Genomic DNA, 15,312 nt, shown 5'->3' with positions numbered 1-15,312 from the left:
GTCCGCCGAAAGCGAGGGAGCGACGAACCCTAGACGCGGCGCCGTCGACGTCAACGGTGTCTGTGCGACTATACTCAGCATTGTCCACAAAGCATATGCTATGAGCGAGGAGTCTTGCCACTGCTTGGCTGCTCTTGCACATTGTCGAGGTATTTCGGCGCCCACTTTTTGGCCCATTGTCTGAGGACGATGGAAGCTGTGAGATATGGTTAGCTTGGGTTGCGTGAGAGGTAACGTATTTGCGTGAGCTTACCCTTCAAAAACTTCTTACTCGCGTACTTGCGGAAGAATGCATCATGCTGCACTGGCGCGTGGAGATAGTCGACCATGAGCTTGAACACAGGCTGGATCTCGTGCTCGGTGTAGCCGGCGTACTTGCTGAGGGTTGCGTCCCATTCACCACGATTCAACGAGAGACGCGCGAGGTACATAGCCGCGGCGGCGACGTGAGATGGCGGGTACTGGAGGAAGCGGTGGTCCAGGCATCCAATCTCGAGGAGATACTTGCCGAGAGTGCGGGTCTGGATGTCATAGTTGTCGGCTTTGGAGATGCGGCGTAGGAAGTTCATCGGGTTGGGGTATGAGAGGTCATAGTCGAGGGCAGCCAAGACGAATCGCTCGGCAGACAGTATCTCGCTTTCGGAGAAGCCATCGTCGGCGACATGCACAAAGTTCTGGACATGAGGTGAGAGGACCTCCTCGTACTTGCTGGCAATGAACATGGCGGTAACACCGACGAGCTGTAGACGGTCCAGCTGGACAACCTTGGAAGATAAGAAGCGGTCGATGATGTTGACGGCCAAGAAGAGTGTTTCGGGCAGAAGCCTGAACCGCGTGTGGACCTCGAGCAGCCAGTCGACGAGGATACCGCGCATCTTCCACTCTAGCTCGTCCTGGTTCTCCATGTAATCGGCGTTGGGCATGGTAGTGATCTCAAGTTGCTTCATATAGTCGAAGATCTCGTGAACATACTCGGCAACCATAAGCGGGTCGTCCATGTCCTCCTCATCGAGATCCTTGGCATCGAGGATGACCTCCTCCAGAGATGGGTACTCATTGTCCTCTTCAGGCTTGAGCTGAGCACGACCGGTAGTGGCACTCTTTACGCTAGCCTTCCTCGCAATCTTGGTCGGGACCTTGGAGCCATTGACAGCTGGTGGCGCGTTCTCAGAGTCCTCATCATCCTCAAGCTCCATCTTGGTAGGCTTGGACGTGGAAACGTTACGCTTCTTTGGTACATTGCCAGCAATGCCACTGCCACTCGCAGGTCGCTTCAGCTCAGATGATGCGTTGTTGCTGGTCTTTGCTCCAAGAGCGGTCCGTGTTGAGCTGTTACGCGCTGGTTGTTTTGTGATGCCAGCAGGCTTTGCAGCCTTCACCAGCGTTGGCTTCTCGAGGCCACTCTTCTTGCCATCTGCATTCTCCGACGGGTCCTTCTTCACAACGTTGCTGACATCTCCCAGGGCTGTCCTCTTCCGTGCACCGAGCGTGCCATTTGATGGTGCGGTGGTCGAGCGCTTAGTCGTCAATGCCTTCTTTGGTGGGTCGGCAGCAGATGTCTCGAGAGCAGCAGCCTTCGCACGCGTAAGTCGTTGTGTTCCAGTCTCTGCGTTCTCGTCCGTTATGGCCCGTCTGGCTGTTCTTGCCTTTGATATGGGTCAGCAAAACAGAACACGAAAACGCGGTCATGTCACGACAATGACGCCGAAGTAAGAATCTGAGTGACGTACTGGAGGCATGGTAGGCGATGTGCAATGATGAAGAGCTCTGATGGGTTACTGATGGCAGTCTGAAGGTCGTATATGAGAGTTCTGTAAGTCACGTGTTAGCATTGTTTTGGCAGCCGTGACGGCGAGGTCTGGACGCGTCTGCGTACCAATCCTTCACTCCTGTGACAGAAAGGTAGCGGAGATGCTCAAGAGTCCTGCTCGAGGCCGTGAGGTGTCGTTGTACGTGATTTGAGGCTGGATATCAACATTAACATACACGCCTTGGTGATGTATGAAGATGCCGAGAAGGTATGTCGGAGTAAGGCACCTCGAGTCCACGCGATGAGTTGACTGGTTGTGCCGGCTGATGGCGAGCCAGCGAGAAGACGAGACGAGGAGGCGATACTCGTGGTCGTGAGGGACGAGTTGTTGTGAGCAATCGAGCAGTCGAGCACTCGCAGCAGGCGTTTCGAGGTTGCTCGGTCAAAGCTTGGACTTGGCACGGCAAGAACGCGCCTTGATGTTTATTGTAGCGCGAGCAAGCGCGATTGTGGATCAGATGTCGCAGGGCGTCCAAATCGTGCTGTTTGGCTGATATTCGAGTTGGAGATAACAAGTGGAATACTTTATGTCTTTAGACAAATCTGTAGTAGCGATTCGGTATTGATTTTGGGAAAGATCTCCTCGTCCTACAAAGTCCGTTGCCGGGTCAGCAACGCCAACTGAGCACGCCGAATCGTGATTGCGGCCGCTCCCGATCATCGTCGAACCTTAGGCATGTCGGCTTGGCACGAAAGTTGAAGCAGGAGAGCTTGTCGACGATGCACATCGTCCGGTCTTTCTGATCACGGCCATTGGGACTGCCATTGCGACCGATCAGCTTGTTGTGTCTCATTGCTCACACGATGCTACAACCACGGATACGATCAGTCTGCTTGCAATGCCGCCATCTCCTGTCCTCCTCCCGCCGAACGTATGCAACAGCAGTTGAGGAGTCCATCCGCTCATCGAGCGCCACCAACGATACAATCGCATACTCGCCATCATCAGCGCCCGCGCGAAAGCAATCCGGGTTTGAGCTGAGAACATACAAGCCTAGGACGCCAGGTGTACGGCATCTCAAACGACCCATCAATGACCATCTGTACAAAGGCAAACCCCACAGACCTCTTACCTTTGCCAAAATCGGCCATGGAAAGGGTGGTCGTAATGGCAGTGGACGGGTAGTGATGAGACATCGAGGTGGTGGTCACAGGCGACGGATCAGGACTGTGGACTACATTCGAAACGTCCCTGGCAAGCACATTGTTGAGCGAATCGAGTACGATCCCAATCGTAGTGCTCATCTGGCGCTGGTCGAGAGTGTGAAGACGAAAGAGAAGACTTATATCATTGCTGCGGAAGGCATGCGCGCAGGAGACACCGTTGAGTCCTTCTTGTCCGGCATTCCGAAGGATTTGTTGGCTAGTATGGGAGGTGTGATGGATCCTGGTATGCTTGCTGCGAAGACCGCATTCCGAGGAAACTGCTTGCCGATGCACATGGTGCCGATGGGGACTCAAGTGTACAATGTGGGATCTACAGCTGGCAAGGGCGCAGTCTTCTGCCGCAGTGCCGGCACGTATGCAACTGTCATTGCGAAGCAGGAAACAGGCAGCGAGGCGAAGAAGAGGGTCAAGGATGTGACGGTACGACTACAGAGTGGTGAAGTGAGGAAGGTGGATAGGGATGCGTGCGCCACGGTTGGGGTGGCCAGCAACCCGCATTGGCAGTTTCGACAACTCGGAAAGGCCGGAAGGAGCAGATGGCTTAACATCAGGCCTACCGTGCGTGGTCTGGCTATGAACGCTGCGGACCATCCTCACGGTGGTGGACGTGGTAAGAGTAAGGGTAATGTGCATCCAGTGTCTATCTGGGGCACACCGGTAAGTCGTAACCATCACGAGGTGTATGGTGTGCAATTACTGACATGCTTGACAGGCCAAAGGTGGATACAAGACGAGGAAGAAGCGCAATCCGAACAAGTATGTTGTCCAGGACAGGCCACGCAATCAAGGCAAGAGGAGGACGACCAATTAGGGGGCCCTGCCGACTTTGCGTATTGATATGAAGAGTTGTACATCATACATTGACTATTTCCATGGAAGCCAGATGTTTCGAGATCTCATCGAGCTTTCTGACCTGGTGATGTCTCGGTGATAATTCGGACAGGTTCCACAAGCCAGCGGAAATGAATATATACCGAACATCATCTCAAGGAACCCGAACCACGCCGGCTACACACAGCTTTAGCTTGAAGGCGACAATCGCGGCAGCTATTCCGGCTCAAGCAAACGATTCCTTCGGCGCGGTCTCAACTCCGCCACTGCACAACACGCGGCGAGATGGCAGGCCTGTTAATGGTTGTCCATGCGCTTACCCCGCTCATCTTCACGTCCACATTCACAGCCCCAAGAACTTGCCCCGCGTGGAGGCGTGAGCTGTAAAACACATACGCCGAGGGATCTTCTGGCTATCTCCACTTGACGAGGACGGAGGAGAATGTTCGCCGAAGGGTCGTAAGATCCAGGTCTTTATAAGGTCTGGAGGTAGGTAGCTCTGTATCGATTTCAATTGAGTAGTCAGCTTGCTCATTTCCCATACACATCGACTACTGATATACTAAAGACCGCTCAGACATGTCGGAAGAAGTACCAAAGAAAGGCAAGGCCGGCGTCGTCGTCAATGAGGGACCTGATTTCAGAGTCGAGGTGCAAGAGGTTGATGTCCCAGAACCGAGTAAGTAACTCCCTCTGACCATCAATGTATGTCGATCACGAGAAGCAATTGGCTAATGCATTATTCTTCACAGAGGACGACGAGGTGTTACTACGTCTGAACGTTACTGGCCTTTGTATGTCCGATGTGCATTTCATGGTCGGAGATTGGTTAGTCGTCCTCTAGGACCAGCTCAAGCACTTTCTAAACATCACCGGAGCAAAACATCACTAGGGCAAAATCTCACCAGAGCACAATCTTACCAGAGCAGACTCTCATTAGCACTCGAACTCATGCTGACCTCGAACCCCACCACACAGGGCCGTCCCTCCCATGTCCACCTTCGGCACGAAATGCGCAGGCCACGAAGGCGCTGGCGTCGTAGTCAAACTCGGCAAGAACGTCACAGACTGGAAGATCGGCGACCGCGGCGGCGTGAAGCCCCTCTGGGATGTATGCCGCAACTGCGAAGAATGCTGGAACGGGCGAGAGAACTACTGCCAGAAGGGTGTTTACACGGGCCTCATGGCGGAGGGGACGTATATGCAGTATGTTACCAGTCCGGCGAAGTACACCAGTCGGATCCCCGATGGAGTGCCGGATGAGGTTGCTGGGCCGATTATGTGTAGTGCTAGTACGATGCATAGGGCGCTCATTGATAGTGGGTTGAAGCCCGGGAACTGGGTCGTCTTTCCTGGTGGAGGTGGAGGAGTGGGAATTCAGGGTGTGCAGCTTGCTAAGTATGGATACCTCGGCGGTAAAGGGCACATGCTGGTATACTAATGCTTGTGATAGGGCCATGGGCATGCGTCCAATCGTCGTCGACAGCGGCTCTCATAAGAAAGACCTCTGCATGAAGATGGGTGCGGAGGAGTTCATCGACTTCAAGGAACATACCGATGTCGTGGCCAAGGTCAAGGAAGTCGCCGGTGGTATTGGTGCGCACGGCGTTCTGGTCACAGCCTACCAGTCTTACAAGGACGCCATCAACTTCATCGGCGACCGCATCGGTGGCACAGTCATGACCATCGCTCTCCCTCCAGCTGGCACCATCGTCCTTGGAACCGATCCTAATTTTTTCTCGTTCAAGAATTTGCGTATTATTGGTACATTGGTTGGCACTATGCAGGATACTGCTGCTTGTCTCGAGTACTCGAGGCGTGGTCTGCTGAAGAGCATCAGTGAGGTGAGAGGGATGTCAGCTTTCCCAGAGAGTGTACAACAATTGAGACGGGGAGAGATTGCTGGACGTGTTGTCATTGACTTCAACAAGGAGTAGGCAGCGTATTGTGCTGGTACTGTTGAGTATGGTGAATATTATCTCAGTTTCGTATCTCGGATCTAGAGGTAAATGACTGCATGCCATACTTGAATCCACAATTCCCGTCTCGCGATGTTGGCCCCATGTGTACTCATTCTGTCGGCAACAGTAGTCGGGCAAGGAAGTCTCCACGAGAAAACATTGGTCGTCTGCTTCGTGATGTTTGACGTAGCCGCCTTCCCTGAGCGTTGTGCAGATTGAGGCTCGTGCTCGAACGTGGCTACCGCTTCGAGGATCTCGCGCCAATAACAAGGGCAAATCACCATTGTAATCTCACATCGCACCTGTACACTGACAAGCACAAACACTTGTATCGCAACTGATCACTAACGCAAACGAACAATCGCGACAGGCTCGCCTAACAACATTCATGTAAAGCGCACGCCTTCCACAACAAACACATCGTGGACTCTGCCAACTCGTACTCTACGCCGCACTCTTACATCGTGGATCCAGACGGGTCTTCCATCCATACCACCCCATCTCTGCGCGGCAGCGCCCACGACTCACCCCCCGGCAAAACTGACGTCGACTCGCACTTCCGCTTAGAGCCAGCATCCACGCGACAGGAGGAGTCGTCCTCAGCCGCGGCCGAATCCCCACCGCCCTTCTCCTCACACAACTTCCCCGTCCGCTACTTCCCGGCGCCCTCCACCGTTGACCCCTACCGCGCCCTCGTCACCGCCTGCGGAGACACCGAGTCCCTCACCGCGCTAGCGCCTAGTGGGCCTGCACCGCCATTCGAAGAGAGGGATAGTGTTGCAACCGCTTCTTCCGTTCTTGCTGAGACTAAGGCTGCGCTACCGAGGGATACTAAGGATAGCAAGAATCTTGACGACGGAGAGCCACCGCCTCCCTATACCGAAGGTTCCAGTCCGCTAGAGGGATTCACATACGTTATGGCGGCTGCAGGAGGTGCGGCAAGCATCCTCACGCAGGTGCAGCAGGGAGGGCCAGCACCGCTCAACACCGCTCTTGGCGGAGGTGAGTATGTCATATCAGTGTGGCAGACGCACCGTTGACACTCATCAGGATCTGACGAGAACATTACGCTCGAGCTACGGTATGATTACCAGGAAGGACGTTAATGTGCTCACATACTAACTTGTCTAGCGGCACCCGCTTCACACTCTCCCGCGATGAACTGCTCACCCTCCCCGAATTCGTCCTCCTCTCGCTCTTCCCGAACGGGCTCCTCCCAGAAGGCCACATGAATAGCTACCACGAAGGCGATGTCTACCCGGTCGACGTAAGCCACCCCCAACAAATCCACATCGTCACCCAAGTGGGCAAAGCTCCCACTGTGACCGTCCAACAGATCCACAGTGTGGCTTGCAATCCCGATGTATATTTATCTGACATGATTTATCACGCACAGTATGATCCCACCTCGCTTCAATACATGCTCGAGTTCTTCCGACATGTGGCGCAGACGATTCCGCAGCCGAGCGATGAACATGCTGCTCAGCAGTCGAGTCAAGACCCGATGTCGACGACCAGCACGATGCCAATTGAGCCTATGCCGGGCAATGCAAGGGATATGTTGCAAGATCGTGCTGGCATCATCGTGCTCAGGGAGGATCTGGACTTTTACGTTATCCCGCCGACGAAGAATATCGAGCATGCTGAGATGATTGAGGTCAAGCGTGCAGCTGGTAAGGCGTTGCTGCGCCAGGATGGTATTTTCTCTGGTCTGCGGAAGAGCGAGGAGCCTGGTACGACGGAGCAGCATCTTATCGAGATGTTGACGGCGGGGTAAGTCAGTCCTTCACTTTCAATGATTGGAAATACTGACGTCTCGCAGCGGCTTCGATCATGCGGACATCTGGGGCCACCGCGCAGCTGAACCAAACAAAGCTGTTATCTGTTCGATCGCCCTCGCACGTCTACGAACAGATATCCGTGGCGAGTCAGCGAACAGCAACGCCGTTGGCATGGCCCAGAAACTCCTACTCTTCTGGCGCAAACCTGCTCGCAGATGCTGGTGGGAGGGAGTCGAGCTGGACCACGTTGACGGAGTCGAGGGTAAGCTGAAGGTCTGGATCAGGCGAGTGTGGACTCTGGAGATGGTAGGTCCACCGCGCGAGAAGTGTGCTGCGTGATGCATATGCTTACATGTACAACAGAGCGTTATCGGCTTGCGGTAAGCTTGGTCGTTGCAACTGAGTGGGTGGATGGGTCGCTGGTGAGCATTTCTTTTGTTGATACCCTTACAATTGTGATCATAGGGAAGGTGCGAGAACGCCAGGCTGCATTTGCCTGGGAAGGGAAGATTTCGCTCGGGTGAGCATTGGGTATCAGGTACAAATGTACAGAACGGGTACTTGCTGTATAAACACAAGAACCATGATCCTTGTCCGGCATATTAGAGTTCACCTCGGACACGCGCGACCACGTGACTGACACGAGGTGAGCTTTTGGTTTTGGGATGTTTCAAGTCTTTGATACTCGGGCCTTGAAGAGGCAGATGGTTGAGCATTCTCCGATCTCCTACATGGAATGTGTATGCCATTCGTTATTGTGCGGCAGTTGATTTCCATGACGTCGACGTTAAATTCCGCATCGGGCCCAAGTCGCGTAAACTCGAAGGGGTTCTGAAAGTCTAAGCGAGAGACAGCGCACAATCCGCGGCACCAGCACTTCTGACACCTATTCCATCACCGCTCTAGTTTCTGACCTCCACCACCACCAAAAGGCCTGTGTGTCCTGACAGTCTTGTACCTCATCTCGTTATCTCCCAGTATATTTGTGTGTATTGCTTACTTTGCTTGCTATTGCGCGCTATGATCGCTGCATCTCGTTAAGAGGATCGCGTCTTGTCACTCCCTTCTGTTGTGGATATAGTAATATTTTTGATCTCTTTTGTGTACAGTCGGAGGATATATGAGAGCTAGAGAAGGAGGAGGAGCTACACAAGCATATACGGGGGATATATAAGGAGCGATCAGAGGTCGCTCTGAAGCAGCCGAGACGGTGGAAGGTATGTAGGCATTGGGCGACATGGATGCAGTTTAAACGAGCTTCTATTGACACTTCCTAGCCAACTTGGACGAACATCTGGCACTGCCATCGTCGCCTCCCACCGCCGAGTATGATATCACAGTAGATTCATCCTCACAGTCCTCACAATCGCGTGGCCGTCTTCCTACACAGCACGAGCGGCTTCTCAGCCCCGAACACGTTCAGCGCTTCCCACCACGAACACCAGCCAGCACCACTCGAAGCAGGTACAGAGACGACAGCTCGGAGTACTATACCGCAGTTTGGGGCTCGCCATACGAAAGGTCGCCCTCACCTACGCCTTCCGCCCGCACGGCATTGTCTGAGCAAGCGAGGAGTGAAGACCAGCATATCTTGTCTTCGCCTCTCGCCAGCTTTGGCCTCGAGCATCTGATCCCGAGTCGGTTAGCGAACCAATATCGACACCAGACTAGCCAGTCTACTGCATCCTTGACACCAGCGCTTGGTCTAGGCATCATCTCAGACGAGGACGATTCGCATACCCCCCGCTCCCGAACTAAACGTTGGATCCAGCTCCCACGGAGCCAGACGCTCGAGAAGCCGGACTGGTGGCGCGACGAATCGCATTCGAACACTAGCTCTGAGAAGGAAACACAGTCTCACGAGCCTGCAACCGCTTCTGCTTCAGCTTCGGCGGCAGTCGACTTCGCTCGTCCAAGGTCGAAGGGACATAACACACGTGAAGATAATCGGACGTTGAATCAGCAGACCTTTCTGAATATTGTCCGCGGTGGGAAGGAGGACGAGATGGCGAGTCTCTATGCTTCGAGGTGGGCTGCTACGCCGCCGCCTGAGATTGCTCGGGAGTTGGATACGAAGGCGGAGCAGATCCAGGAGCAGTCGAGGGAGGACGAGATGACTCCGCCTGTGGATGAACAGGAGACTGCGGTCAGGGGCTTGGAGGCTGTTGAGGTAGAGGGTGCGAAAGATGACGTAACTGAGGCCACGGGAGCCGGCGAAGCAGCCGAGGGGCTACCAGAGAGCACAAATAAGAAACCGGAAGGTGAGGACATGGGCGAGAGCAGCGAGCAGGCCCCGCAAGAAGACGAAATTGCCAGCAGTGTACGAGAACCGCCACCCCAATGGAGTCGCCTGGAGCTGCCGAAACTGACCAGGAAGCGTGTCAGCTGGCGTGGCAAGAATCTCATCGTCTGCGTGCCGAACTCTGATTTTGCGACGCTTGGTCTGCCCACACCCATGAGCGAGGCAGAAACGCACGCTCGACTGAAGGCGTTCGAGGATGATGGCTACGATATCACCGGCTTTAGATTATCGCATGATCTCAGTGACCCGGGTCTTCTCGCGCACGCCCGTGCTATCTACCCCGACGAAGGTGAGATGCGATCACAGGCTAGCCAGCGCCAACCCAGGGTTTCTTTGCCCGATCTAAACAAGCTCAAGGAGGATATGGACAAGCTCATCGAGCAGAAGCTCGCAGCTTTGGGTGTGGGTCTAGTGGGCGAAGAGCCACCACTACCCCCGGCAATGCAAGCGCCGAGTATGCAAGACACGTCACGACACTCATCTGGCCAGTATCCGCCTCTACCATTCTCTCCCCCACTCCCTACTGGGTCTGCTGGCAGTATGGGTCGTCCGCCTATGATACGCGGCCATTCGCATACAATGTCCGTAGCTTCTCCTATATCGCCGGGAGTGGGCCCTTTCGGCCACATGCACAGGCATTCGACATTCTCGGGACCTATGGGCTATCCTCAATTGCAGACTCAGCAGCTACCGCAGCATTCGCCTGTTCTTGGGATGCAAGCCTTCTCACCACAAAATCAATTCGCGATACCAGGTTTCTCACGCGGCGCTTCGCCTGCTCAGGTAGCAGCTCTGCGACAGGATCTTGGTGCACTTCGGGGCCCTGGCTCACCACTTGCGCAGCAGATGTTTGCAACACAATCGCCTCAGGATTACAGCAGAGGTCTTGTGCAAGACCAGAGACAACGTCAGCACGGATACTCACAATCTGTACAGCATCCGGCTTCGTTCAAGCCTTTCGTGCCTCAGATGGCTGCTGCGCAGCAGACGCCAGTCCTCCCCGAACTGCCAGAAGAGGACGATGAGGATGAGTTGCTCGAACCAGCGACCCAGCCAGAGAGTGCGACGGCCGAGACTGAGCCGCCGGCTTATGTGCCCCCCCACAAGAGGGCACAGATCAATGCTGATGTAGCCATTCCTACACCTACGAGAGGACACCGTCATAATATTAGTGAGGGCCTGGAGCGTGAGCTTCTCGAAGCTGAGCACCGTCATGACGAGGAGCGCAATAATTGGATCGAGGTCACGACCACTGAGGATGATTCTAACCAATCGCTTGATGAGCGGAGACAGCCTGCGCAGCTAAGAACAGTCGGCGAGAAAGATCCATCTGGCAACGATGTGGATGGGGAAGAGAGCCCACGGGCGCACAAGAAACGTCCCTCTCGCTTCAATGTCTCTGCTCCAAGCTTTCACTTCAATCCTACCGCGACCTTCCAGCCGACGGCACCAGCTTTCGCATTCGGCGCTTCTGCTGGTCCCGAACCCACTGTTCCAAAGCAAGGTCACAACCGACAGACATCCTCTGGCACGTTCAACGTCGCCGCGCCTGTTTTCAAGCCAACCCAGCCTATCGCTATTCCCAAGCAGCCAGAATTCAGTTTCTCGGCTCAAGGCCCGTCATTCAAGCCCGACGCTCCTGCTTTTGAGCCTCCAAAGAAGGAAGACTCTTCGCCACTTGCCAATCGCACAGTGATCGATGACCTGCCGAGTATCTTTGGCAAAGTCAATATTCCTAATATTGTCAAACCTGCGAAGAAGTCTAAGGCTGTCGCCATTGTGAGACCGGACGTGGCTACTGATTCTGGGGAGGATTTTGAGGACGAGGACGGGAGGATCACGCAGAGTGAGGATAGGCTCAAGAGGCAACGCTTTGGTGGCGATGATGGGGATGAGGTGCCGAGATTTGCTGAGCCTACGCCTGTCCCTGAAGGCTTGGAACCCGAGGAACAGCCGGACCCTAAGGAAGCTGACGATGCTGAAACCGCCGAGTCAACGGACGAGCCGGATGGATCTGTGCTTGAAGCTGCTGAGGTCGAAGATGCAGAGCCTGCAGACGAACTCAATAGTGCAGCAGAGAAGCCGGAGCCTGCCCCCAGAACGGTTCCTTACCACGGACACAAACCCTCGAGCTCACTCTCTGCGATGGCCAAGCCCTTCGAACCTCCAGTACTAGGAGCCTCACTCGGCGGCCCTTTCAACCAGAACCATGCTCACGACCTCTCCATCAGTGAACTCGAGGATGGCGAGATACTCGATGATGATGTGCCCGAAGTATCACCTATGCGGATGGTCGAGCCACTACGACAAGAACTGTCTGCAGGGTTTGGGTCGTACACATACCCCAGCATTGGACGCATTGGTGACGTCGCTCATACCGAACCATCGTTCGACGAGATCGACGCAGTGATGCGCCAACTCAATGAAGCTGGACCTAGCGATGAAGCGGAGGAGCCTACGGAACGTGCCATGTCGCCTTTGCCGGACCTTGAGGAGACCTCGATTCCAGGCGTTAGCTACATACCCGGTTGGCCACGAAGCGACGCGCCCAGCCCGAGTCCGAGAAGGAAGTCCGTGCAGCAGCAGATCCATGCAGACTCATCCTTTACGGTGCATGACCGTACGGACAGCGGTGAGCATGCTATTGAAGGCTGGCCGCACGTCCATAGACTCAACAGGGCTGAAGACGTGCCTACAAGCGATTGGTCGGGTGTGCTGTCCCCTCCTGACGAGGAGAAGCTGCAGCATCGCAGTGCTTTCTTCGACAGCCACATCAACGATGTGATCGGCCGTGTAGTTGAGCAGAGGCTGCTGCCGCTTGAGGAGACGATGCGGCAACTTCAGCATGTCGTCGTCAAGCGTGCCAGCTCTGCTGACCGACCGTCACTGAAGCGCACGTCGTCCACTGTCGAGAGCGATGCCGACGACGAGGACGAGCTGTCTGGCGACAACAAGCAGCGACCTGTGTCGCGAGGCAGGGACAAGCGGATCGATCAGATCAAGGCCGCTGTCCTGGAAGTCATGCGTGAGCAGAGTCCGAAACGCTCCCAGTCTTCTTACGATCTGGCTGATATCCACACCATTCTGGCTGACATGAAAGTATCCTTTGCAAGAGCAGCTTCGGCCAGTCTCGAGCTTGAAGACGTGCGTGCTGTGGTTGAAGACGTCTTGCATCGCCAGAGCCAGGCTTTAGTGCCCATGGTGACTGAGGACAACACTCGGATGCATAAGCGTGAGCTGTCTGAGCTCGAGGGCAGGCTCAATGAGACGTTGGCTGGTGCTCTCGAGGAGGCCAACCACAGGCGTGATGTGGAGGAGCGTGCAAGCGAGACACAGAGGATGTTGCGTCTTGCTGAGGAGGAACTGACACTGCTTCGGGACTTGTCCCGCGGTGACGACGGTCGACTTGGTGCGTTGCATGAAGAGCGCAAGGAAATGCTCGACCGCGTTGAGAGGGCCGAGGCAGCTCAGAAACAGTCGGAGGATCGTGCACAGGAAGTCGAGGAGGAGAACGAAGCATTGCAAGCCACGCTTGGGGAGTATCGCACTTCTAGCAACAAGTGGCGACAGGATATCGACCATGGCGTCCAACAACGCGAAGAGTTCGAAGGTACAATCTCCGCACTCGAGCGACAAGTCGAGGAGGCTCAAGACTCTAGCACCAGTATGAGACGCAGACTCGAGAAACTTCATGGTGATATGGCGATGGCGGCAGGACAGCTTGCGAGTGAAAAGGCGGCTTGGAGGGCAAGAGAAGAGGATTACCGTAGTCGATGTGAGTCTCTAGAGGCTGCGCAAGCTGCTCAGGCTCGCGAGCGCCATGAGCTTAACAAAGAGCTCCGGGTATTGCGAGTTGGTCAAGCAGAGGCTACCGATGCGAAGCGTGCACTGGAGCAGTCGACTACGTCCGGTGTTTCTCTTCGGGAGCTTGCTCATCAGCTGAAGCAGGACCTTGCTGCCCAGCAATCTGCCGCTGCTCATCACGAACGCAACTTTCATGATGCCAAGGAAGCTGGCCGTGCAGAGGTTCAACGTACGCGTCTATCCCTTGAGACTGATGTTGAGACCGCCAACCGTCAAGTCAACATTGTTCGGGCCGAGCTTGAAGGCCAGCTAGCCAAGGTGCGATCTGAGCTTGACAATGCACGACTCGAGGCGGAGACTACCAAGGCTAGGCATGAGCGTGTTCTTGAGGAAGAGGAGACTGCTCAACGAGAGGCTCTCCGCAAAATCAACCACTCAAGCAGTGTTGCACTTGACGAGGCACGCCAGAAGCACGGGCGCATGTTCGAGGATCTGCAGCTACAACAACAACGACATCTTCAGCATGCCATTGAGGACAAAGATCGGTCCGAGTACATCCTGAATGAGCGTCTTGGCCTGGCTGATGCCAAGCTGCAGCATGCTCATGATCGCATCTTGCATCTGGAGGAGAGACTCGAGGTCACGAAATCTGCAGCGCAGGCCGCAGCTATGAATGCGCAGACCAGAGGTGTTTCGCCAAAGTCAAGAGGATTGCCTGAGAAGATCTCGCCACAAGCACTACGCGAGTCGATCTTGGTCCTGCAAGAACAGCTGCAGGAACGCGAATCGACAATTGAACAGTTGCAGAGTCAAGTCGATGACGAAGGCCCGGCAGTGCTCAAAGAGCGCGACTCCGAGATAACTTGGCTTCGGGAATTGCTTGCTGTACGCAGTGAAGACTTGACGGACTTGGTCAACACTTTGTCGAAGCCTACCTTTGACCGCAACGATGTGCGTGACATTGCTATCCGGATTCGTGCCAATCTACAGATGGAGCAGCAGGAGAAAGAGCGCTTTGGCTACCCACAGGGCTCGCTTGGTGGCCAGGCCTTGGCTAGCCTGTCAAGCTTCGCCACACCAAAAGCAGTATCACTTACATCCGCCTTCCAGAAGTGGCGGTCGAACATGGAGAGCTCGGCACTGAAGACCGCACCATCTAGGCCTGCCCTTCGTCCTCGATCCATGACGCCTTCCAAACCTCGACCATCCTCCTCAATGCCACCAAGCTACATGGCCGGCTTGATGACTCCTCCTGCCAGCAACCTCCGAAGCACACCAAGTCCAGAGGCCACGAAGTCGTTGCCTGCACCACGATTGCAAAGCCGTAGGGCACCTCAGCCATCGGCCGATGGGTATGCGGACGGTGCGCCGTCGCTTGATAGCATGGTGCCGACGTACAGCGATGGACCTGCAACACCACTATTCCGCGAACAGAGCTATGATCGCGATGCCGAGGACAACGAACTCCACATGCAAAACTTGGAGGACGATGATCTAGATGTCGACGACGGGCAGCCACCTGCGTTTCGGTCCTTGGAGGCTGAGCTCGATACGTCTGCCCGAGATGATACAATTGCTTAAGCATGTATGGAGGCATAGTCCAGCATGATTTCTTTTGTAAAGATTGTAGAAAAGTATATTGTTAGCGGGCAGGGC

General features: G+C 54.9%; 5 protein-coding genes across 5 annotated transcripts; 4 read left to right on the top strand and 1 right to left on the bottom strand.

Moving 5' to 3' along the window:
• Window positions 1-98: 98 nt before the first annotated feature.
• On the bottom strand, window positions 99-1,739 carry CLB2 (G2/mitotic-specific cyclin; the record flags this gene model as incomplete). Its single annotated transcript, XM_064834840.1, has 3 exons — window positions 99-196; window positions 254-1,646; window positions 1,731-1,739. 3 exons carry the CDS (start codon window positions 1,737-1,739, stop codon window positions 99-101), a joined length of 1,500 nt encoding a protein of 499 aa, XP_064697711.1.
• An 875-nt stretch (window positions 1,740-2,614) lies between these two features.
• RML2 (mitochondrial 54S ribosomal protein rml2) lies at window positions 2,615-3,788 on the top strand (the record flags this gene model as incomplete). The annotated part of the gene is made up of 2 exons (XM_064834839.1): window positions 2,615-3,634; window positions 3,690-3,788. The coding sequence occupies 2 exons, from the start codon at window positions 2,615-2,617 to the stop codon at window positions 3,786-3,788; spliced, it is 1,119 nt and encodes a 372-aa protein (XP_064697710.1).
• Window positions 3,789-4,387: 599 nt separating this feature from the next.
• Window positions 4,388-4,652, top strand: LTS14_002131 (uncharacterized protein; the record flags this gene model as incomplete). Its single annotated transcript, XM_064834838.1, has 2 exons — window positions 4,388-4,487; window positions 4,561-4,652. The coding sequence occupies 2 exons, from the start codon at window positions 4,388-4,390 to the stop codon at window positions 4,650-4,652; spliced, it is 192 nt and encodes a 63-aa protein (XP_064697709.1).
• A 147-nt stretch (window positions 4,653-4,799) lies between these two features.
• LTS14_002130 (uncharacterized protein) lies at window positions 4,800-7,889 on the top strand (the record flags this gene model as incomplete). Its single annotated transcript, XM_064834837.1, has 6 exons — window positions 4,800-5,206; window positions 5,262-5,647; window positions 6,166-6,771; window positions 6,820-6,850; window positions 6,901-7,542; window positions 7,592-7,889. 6 exons carry the CDS (start codon window positions 4,800-4,802, stop codon window positions 7,887-7,889), a joined length of 2,370 nt encoding a protein of 789 aa, XP_064697708.1.
• Window positions 7,890-8,286: 397 nt separating this feature from the next.
• Window positions 8,287-15,237, top strand: LTS14_002129 (uncharacterized protein; the record flags this gene model as incomplete). The annotated part of the gene is made up of 2 exons (XM_064834836.1): window positions 8,287-8,290; window positions 8,828-15,237. The coding sequence occupies 2 exons, from the start codon at window positions 8,287-8,289 to the stop codon at window positions 15,235-15,237; spliced, it is 6,414 nt and encodes a 2,137-aa protein (XP_064697707.1).
• Window positions 15,238-15,312: the final 75 nt, after the last annotated feature.

Source organism: Recurvomyces mirabilis (assembly GCF_035927965.1).
Source record: "Recurvomyces mirabilis strain CCFEE 5264 chromosome Unknown scaffold_4, whole genome shotgun sequence".
In the NCBI taxonomy this organism is placed as follows: Eukaryota; Fungi; Ascomycota; class Dothideomycetes; order Mycosphaerellales; family Teratosphaeriaceae; genus Recurvomyces; species Recurvomyces mirabilis.
This window is presented reverse-complemented; position numbering and strand designations above follow the sequence as displayed.